This window comes from Aptenodytes patagonicus, chromosome 1 (genome assembly GCF_965638725.1).
Source record: "Aptenodytes patagonicus chromosome 1, bAptPat1.pri.cur, whole genome shotgun sequence".
NCBI classification, from domain to species: Eukaryota; Metazoa; Chordata; class Aves; order Sphenisciformes; family Spheniscidae; genus Aptenodytes; species Aptenodytes patagonicus.
The window spans coordinates 64,269,410-64,277,746 of record NC_134949.1 but is presented as its reverse complement, the minus strand read 5'-3'; the positions used below and the strand labels follow the sequence as shown (position 1 = coordinate 64,277,746).

The 8,337-nt window shown below is 47.6% G+C and overlaps 1 protein-coding gene across 2 annotated transcripts in view; it reads right to left on the bottom strand.

The window, feature by feature from the left end:
• HIPK2 (homeodomain interacting protein kinase 2) overlaps nt 1-8,337 on the bottom strand; it is a gene marked incomplete at its 3' end in the record, with an annotated part of 139,393 nt that continues 131,056 nt past the window's right edge. For both annotated transcript variants that reach the window (XM_076339831.1, XM_076339839.1), the window contains 2 exon segments: nt 1-5,732; nt 7,498-7,658. In XM_076339831.1, the coding sequence (XP_076195946.1) occupies nt 5,265-5,732; nt 7,498-7,658 (629 nt within the window).

The window sequence follows — 8,337 nt, the reverse complement described above, 5'->3', positions numbered from 1 at the left end:
GCATCCTAAATCCAGAGAAGGAGACACTACAGAAGCATGCAGAGCATCCAGAAGCTTATCCCCACTATGCAGCTCACCATTTCCACACTGCATTGTGGCCACTGAAACACTTTAATCAATGTGAACAATAATGAGAGAAGAATAAAGTTTTTGACATCCCCTACAGTTTAGGATAGCAGCAATATTTAGTGTGAATTTCTCTGCTCATCAAGCTAGCTACTCGAAATGATGACAGAAAGCTGAGAGAGAAAAAGAAAAAGAAGAGAAAGGAAAGATGGAGTTCCACAGCTTATCCCCATTGCCTGGCGGTCATGACTCGTGGCTTAATTTCATTTCTGGAGTGGGTAGGGGTCTCTTTCTCTCTCTCTTAAAAAAAAAATTTCTTTGGTTAAAAACCCCACCTGTTTATCGCCCTTCAAGTTTGCTAATAGAACTGCCTTCAAACCAAATTACAAGACATAATCCCCTGAAAGTATAAAAAAGGAAAAATGTCACAGACAGAAGTGTCCCTTTCTTGGAATGTTTTACGTATTATGACAAAACTACGAGAGAGAGAGAGAGAGAGAGACCTGCCAAGGCCCAATTTGTTGGGTGCAAGCAGGTACAACTCTGCTGAGGAAGATGCGATTGCATTTGCTCTCTCAAACAACTGGATTTGGCCCAGTCTGCAGTGAGAAGTGCTTCCATCTGGGTTTTCCATTCTGTTCATGTTAGCGGTTCTCTCCGCTCCCTCCTGCACTCTGGTTTCACAGCAGGAATTTGAACATCCGTCTCTGAGGAGCGGCAACGTCCGTGCTGCCTTCTGCTTCCCGCACGAGAAGAATGCAAGACGAGATGATGGGGAAAGGGACTGCTTTTTCACTGTGCCAGCCATAAGCCACCCATAAAACTTCCAGTTTCTAAACATTCGCCTCCCCTCTCAAGTTTCCATGCCATTTACCCCACGCATGCGAAGAACACCAACCCAGCCACGCCAATCCCATTTCCTCTCCAAAGGACTTCGTGAGCAAAACAAGCTGGCTGGTATTATGTACGTGGCACCGACAGCATGCAAAGCCTTTGCTGCTTCTGCTAAAACGACCGTGTTTCCCCTATGACTAACCGTCCCATACTATGCCTTTATACAGGTGTGAGGGAGGAGGTGTTGCTCAGCTCCCCCATAACCACCAGAAAACACGCAGTGTTGCACCATCAAAGCAATTTGATGGTTGTGCTGTGCATCTCTTGCAATCACAGCGTCCCATCACCGCGATCATCTGACCACCTACGGCTGGCAGGTCAGCAACTCCAGGATGGACAACATGAAAGGTGGCTCCTCCGGCACGCACTGCACCCCTTCTCGCTGCCAGCATCTGCCATTCTAACAGCTCCGCTGCCAAACGCCCCCCCAAAATCAGATTCGAGCCTGCATGGGAGAGCAGGTCAGATGGCTACACAGGGAAAACGCAATTAATACAAGTAAAACATTACTGCGATTGAGATTGCAACCTTCCACGCTTCGCCAGTCCTAGGCCAGAGGAGCATATAAACAAGTAATTAATTTGAAGGGTTTAAGTCTGTTCTTTAGCAAAGCACTCGAGTGCATGATTAACTTTAAGTCTCTGCTGAAGTCCTATCATTTTTTTATGGAGTTTGAATTCAGTTACTGCTTCTCCCCATTCTAACAGAGCAGGCGATACAAATGAAAACATAAATACCTAAACTCTAGCAACCAGAATAGCTTAATAAAATTCCACAACAAATAATTATAAAAGAAGAGAAAATCTACGTCAGGGACAAAAAAAGAAAATGCAAGCCAAGCACCCTGGCCATGCGGACACCTGATCAACCTTCAGTGAGAGGGGAAGAGCAGGCGAGGAACCCTGCCCCGTCTGCGGACGTGCTTTACCCAGCTAACGCCGTCCGTGCGCACCAGTGTCCTTTATCCAGTGACGGGACTGAGAGCCGCGCTCACGCCTCCGCTGCGGCTCCTCCGATAGCCCTGTTTCTGGAGAGCCATCTATCTGCTTCTTCCTTTAGGAAAACCAAACTCTTAATCGTAGCGTGACCTTGGGTTCATCGAAAGGGCCCAATGATCACGGCCTGGAGCACAAATAGGTCTTGAGGACTTGATCTCATAGAAACTTCCTATCAAACAAAGTGATGGTGGGCTGGATCCTAGGGCACCGAGGTGCTTACCTGCCTTTGATCCAGCTCTCCTGATAGATGATTATGTTAGTTGCTGTTTGGTTTTGGTCTCTGAATGAATGTTTCTGGACTTATTCTGAAATGCAGATGTGTCACGGAGGATAACTCCTGTCCCTCAAGGCTGTAACCGCTCTCACAGAGCGGCCCCACTCCCCTTAGGTTAGAGGCAGAGTTTTCATCCTCGGGACATTCTTGTTTCCCCCTTCCTCCTGCAGTTTTCACAAACATAGCAACCCTTCTGATGCTACTGATGAAGAGAAATAAAATTAACAACAATAACAACACTAAGAGAAAAAAAACCACAAAGATTAAGGAATGCGTGTGCAATTAAAACCCAGAGTAAAATATAATAATAATAAAATAATAATCATAATCATAACAACCGTACAATAAAATAACATTATCTTTCCTTTTCATGACACAAGCAGCATGACGCTCTCGCTCCCAAACTGGTGGGAGAGGAGAGGAATGCAACAGAGAGGGCAGGGCTTTATTTTCCTGCCTCAGACGAAAGGGGACGTGTTGTCTTTCCAAAGGAAGGGGGGGTAAGGTGCATAGGCTGCTGGGAGATCGCATCCTCATCTACAGTATATTGAGCTGGAATGAAAGACAGGCAGGAGAAGAAAACTGTGCAAGGGTAGCCCAGGAACCAGAGCTGGCAACCAGGGAGGTTATTTGGTGGTTTGCCAGAAGACAACAGCCTTGTTGAACAGCCTATGCATAGCGGGATCCCTTCTTCTTCCAGACCAGCCAAGCACTTACCGCAAGACAATATATTTGTGCTTGTCTTTCTGTCAGCTTTTCCCACGTGAGAGAACCTCCTTCCTTACTGCCACCCAGGGAACCCATCCCTCGCCACCCTGCCGACGAACCTGCTCTTTTCCAGCACCTTGTGAAATACCTGAATACTTCATGCTCTAGTTACGGGGAAACGTAGAGTGGAACCGAGCAGCCACGTAGACTTCAGCTTTCATGAAAACATGGAAACGTTCTATCACACTCTCTTCTCTCCTTCCTCCCCAGGCCATCCGCAGACATAGGTACTCTAGAGACACTTCCAAATATTGATGCACCAGTGCAACTGCCGTAACCAGCGAAACTCCCCTCTGAACCAAACCCAACTATAGGAAAGACTCTCTTTAGAAACCTGTCAGAAAACAAGATGACCACGTAGCGTTCCTCAGCGTGGAGGACCCACAGGACCACTGTGCTCTCCGGTTCCAGGGTCACTCTGCCGCTGTGGGCAATCTTTCGGGGCGTAGGTGAGAAGGGAGGAGGGGAAGCGCACACTGTCACAGCTACGACAGAGTGGGTAAGGCCCAATGTATTACAATACTCTTTTCACTTAAGAAACCTGAGTTTGACTCTTTCAACTGGATTTTCTCATGCTTGCTTTGGGACTCCAGCCCTTTCCCGACCCCCTCCCATCAACAGATGTAGTGAGAGATGTTGGCAACAACTAGCGTTTCCCCCTTTCATGGGCTAAAGTTTTGTTCCTGTTTCAGACACACAACCGGGACCAACCTGATAACCTGGGAGGACGCTGTCCTCCCAGTCCACCGAGAACGTCAGCAAACAGCAGAATGAGAATTCAGTTTCTGGGGAGGAAACCTGCTATTTCAACAGGATAGAAACAGTCCAGTCCACAAATGAATCCCCAGACCCTCTGGGAGTCACCCTGGGTCTCACAACCGACCTGGTCACTTCCAGCCCATCCAGTGCTCGACAAAACACCCAGTTAGACGCACTTCCAACCCCAACGAGCCTCCCCAACACCTCGCCAAGTGAGCTAAGATTGACGACGTGGGAAAAAAAACCCAAACCACCACCAGCAGAAGAAGAAAATGGGCAATAATAACCCAAAAAAAAGAAAAGAGCTGAGAGTAAATTCCAACTAGCCTCAGTCAGTTTCTAGGAGTACCAGTGGAAGTAAACCCTTAAACCGCGTCTGTAGTTCGGTAAGGCACTACGAGGGAATGATGTAAAACTAAGACTGTGACAGTTGTAATGGCTGTGCCGAGGAACACACCACAGAGAGAAGGCAGCATCTGCACGCACACGCACGCACGCACACACACACGTACATACCTGGACAATCACATTTGTTACATGCCTATGTTATATCACTTTTCTTTGTGCAATCACATTGAGGAATAGTCTATTGGTATCGTTGAAGTTCAACACAAAATAGTAAAAACGGCATATGACCTGTATAGTGCTACATTCTACCGGGGGGGGGGGGCAGCTAAAATGTATCCTCCTATACTAGAATGGCTAGGGATTGAATAGGAAACTTTCCAAATAAAATAAAATGAAACGCAACTGAAATCCAACATACGTTATTAATGAGATCTCATTTAGGAATAGCATTTCTCAGGGATTTATCCAGTGTGTTCAAGGAAAGGGAGAAACATCCCCTTTGCTCTCGACCAGTGCTGCGTGGCCTGTTTTGCCCACGTGTTCTTAACCATAGCAGTGCTAGATCCGAATTTAGAGCACTGGGACAATATTTTCTCCTCCTCCCTCAGTCTCCCTTACCCACTTTCTATTTCCAGAAAAAAACCCCAAAACATTATGTATGCTTTGGGATACAGAGACCACTGCGAAGACGTGGCATTAACCCTTTGAAATGCTGGATAAATCCCTAATCCATATACCTATTGGATTAAAAACCTAATGGATTTCATTTTAGGTGTTCTGGACAACAAATTTCTAAATGTAGCTCACTATTGGATGAAAATAACCTTTTAAAGTCTATTGGTGAAGTTCTTCAAGACAGGACCCGCTGGAGGGTCCTTCTGCTTCTCTCTCTCTAGTTTGGTGCAGAATGGTTGATTTTTTGTGGTTTATTTTTTTTTCTGTTCTTTTTTTCAATTTTCTTTTTTTTTTTTTTAAATAAAAAGTGTAGAATTGGTTCTCCCCCTTCTTTCCTCTTTTTCGTTTCTTCCTTAAAGTCTCCTTCGTTCAAGTTTCACATGAGCCTCCCATTGCATTGTTAGTTTGTCATGTTCTTCAGTACAAAAGCAGCCGCCTCACTCCCCCGGGATGGGTGCGTCTCTCGCTCCTTATTCCAGTGTTTAGATGTAAGGGTACTGGTTGACCTTGGTGGGGCTCAGTGGGTATCCAGTGTAGACTGTGGAGGCTGGAGAAGCACTGATATAGGTCTGATGGGCAAACTGAGCCTGGTACTGACTCGGGTGGATGGTGGGTGAGGGCAGAACCCGCGGGCCCATGCTGACAGGGACCTGGTGGACGATGCTGGCGGGGTAGGTGGTGTGCTGCACGGCGTGCCGCGCAGACCCTTGGGAGGCCACCAGGTGTGCGACGGTGCCCGTGGAGCCCAGGGCGGCAGGGGCGGTGTATGTGTAGAGGTGGGGTTGGGTGGGCAGGTGAGCAGCAGCAGCCGCGGCCAAGTGAGGATGAACTGTACCATGGCTGGGACTATTGTGCGGGAAAGAGTACGGGGCCTGAGCTATCGTTGGAGTGATGTAGGCTTGCTGTCTCCGGTGACTCCCTGTGCGATCGGTCGTGATGTGCTGCTGGGCCTGGATAAAGACAGCAACAGTGATAAGCGGTTACAAGACAAGAGACGGCTCTTTACCTCCTCAGTGGTGCCTGGGAGCCTCCCTGTGACAGCGGGACGGCCTCAGGAAAGTCCCTTGCGCTCCTCCTGACACCCTCAGCACCACCAGTCTTCCCTTGGAAACGGGTGATGGCAAAGGGTCCCTCCCAAGCCTAGGAAGACCCTGTAGTTTCATACATTCACCAAAATGGCCCCCAAAAGGACAACGGAGTCCCCCACTTTGAGCCACGACCTGCTGGCACAGCTAACATGAAGACCCAGCCTTGGATGCCCAGCTCCTAAGAACATCTTCCACAAGTCCAGTCGCTTGCACAACACATGGCTTTTGTTAGTGAACTCTCTGCTGACAAAATGTGGTACGCTGATAGCTCAGGGGAGTGAAGTTGCCCAACTATGCCTGGAACAGGCAATTTATTTTTGTTCAGTTTGGGTCTTTCCGGTTATCATTTCCTCAGTTAGTAGAATAACTACTTTATTTTTTAAAGATAAAACCCTCGGCTCGATCAGATCCTGCAGCTGCCTGGTACCCTCATGTAATCAGCTATAATTACTTGCCCACAGGCAATTTTCTTGCGGTGGGACAGGAGCAATGTACTTTTCCAGGGATTTTCTAAGGTTTTTTTTGCACTGCACAATAATGTCAAGGAGTTTTCCTGGTCATTTGTAGTCAGAGCATTAAATAACCAATAAAGTAGAAGGCAAGAAGGGCAATGCTTCATGTTATTTCCGTCTATTCTTCCAAGCCTTCTCATCCTCTTTGTAAGCATTCCCTGTGCTGTCCTTGTGGTCTGAAATGCGGCAGCCACACCTCCCCCACTCTTGGAAACAGCATCTCGCCCACTTCCTCCATTTTCACTCACTTTTATTTCAAGTTTGTTTGAATTTTTAAATTTCAACTACATTTTGAGGGGGAGGGGACATTCTTTTCCCCAAAATTACTTAAAAAAACCCAAACAAACAAACCAACAGTTCTGCTTATATCCAGCTCTGGATGCAAACCAGCACTGTCCTCTGAGCTCTCCAGACTTTCTCTTCTGGAAATGTTGGTAACTGTGCTGTCACTTCCCTACTCTCATTACCTCACCCCAGAGTAGAGAGAGGCCCCAGGTGCAGTACATGAAAAGGGCATTACTTACTGAAGCTCCGGGGGAGTCCGTGGGTGTTTTGATCACGGACTATGAAACATCTTGAGAACTGCATGCTGCCAAGTAATGAGATTTGCGCAGATCTCAGCCCAGGTTTATCACGGGATGGATGAAACTCATTACATGAGGTCATGTATATGCACAGAGGCTCTGCTTTGCCTTGTCACATCTGACGGGGACTTCTCTCCCAATCCCGCAGCCGGGCTGATGCACTCCCTTCACTTGGAAGATACTCTCCCCATGGTTACCTATAGCTAAGGAGAATTCAGTCCATCCTACATGGTCCTGCTCCACTCCTTTGTGTCTGAGCCACTGCACCTTTTCTCTCACATTATTCACACACACACTGTTAGATTATCTGACTTCAAAACACACAGTAAGAGTACCGCCAGCCCACTCCGGGGTGGGATCTGCACTACCTCTACTGCCTGAGCTGAAAGATCAAGGTCTGCAGTGAAGTTGAAACAAGTCGATCAAACTCGACATGGGGCCCAACTATCGTTAGACTGGACAGCCCATGCTGGAGGAGTGGTAGGTTACAGCTGGATGACGCACCACCAAAATTTGTCTTGGTTGACTTACCTGACTTAGATTAAGAGGCTGCTGCTGCTGGAAATGTGCTCCTGGTCGCTGCTGCCTATAGGCAACGGCTCCAGACGAGCTCCCTGAAGAGTGACCGCTGGTGGAGGTCACGGTGCTGGAGGACTTGGACTTGTAGGAGGATGAGTGGTGACTGGTGGTGACTGTGCCAGGAAAGGAAACACATTTGTAGCTTACATCACATTCTTTAATTGCTCACCCTACCTTTTCCTCACTGAATCTCCTCCAGAGTGGCTTTTGGGAGGAGACATACAACAGAAGCAGGATAAGAAAATGACTTCTCTTAATTAACAGCATATCTCAGCAGTGCTTCAAATACACGGCCAGCCCGTTATCCTAGAGGCAGACAAGCAGACCTGACATCTGGACCCAAACCGGGCCGGGAGAAGGCTTTACAGATCCTTCAGAAGATGCCAGCAGAACTGTACGATGCAGGTACAAATCCCGAGGAGAGGAAGGAAAGTATAGTGTGCACAGCACAAAAAAGCCCTGGCTTGGCTGACCTCATGGTGAGTAGGAAGGGAGGGAGAAGGAGCTAGTGGGGAGCTCACCCTCTGAGCCTTTGTGTTCACCAGCACTCCATCAAAAGAAAGGACTGCCAAGTAGCTCAAAGCCAATTGCTTTGGGCCAGACTTCCACTATAAGCCCCTTTTCAACACATCATACTACCTAGCATTGCGGAGGCTCTGGATGAGCAAACCTCACCAGTCCATAATGAAGATCCTGGGGAAACGTTCTTCCCAGAAATGTCAACAAGTTTGGATGAAAATGCACATGTGTTTTCAAGGTCTTACCCGTTTTAAAGTAAACCTATGGAAGGGC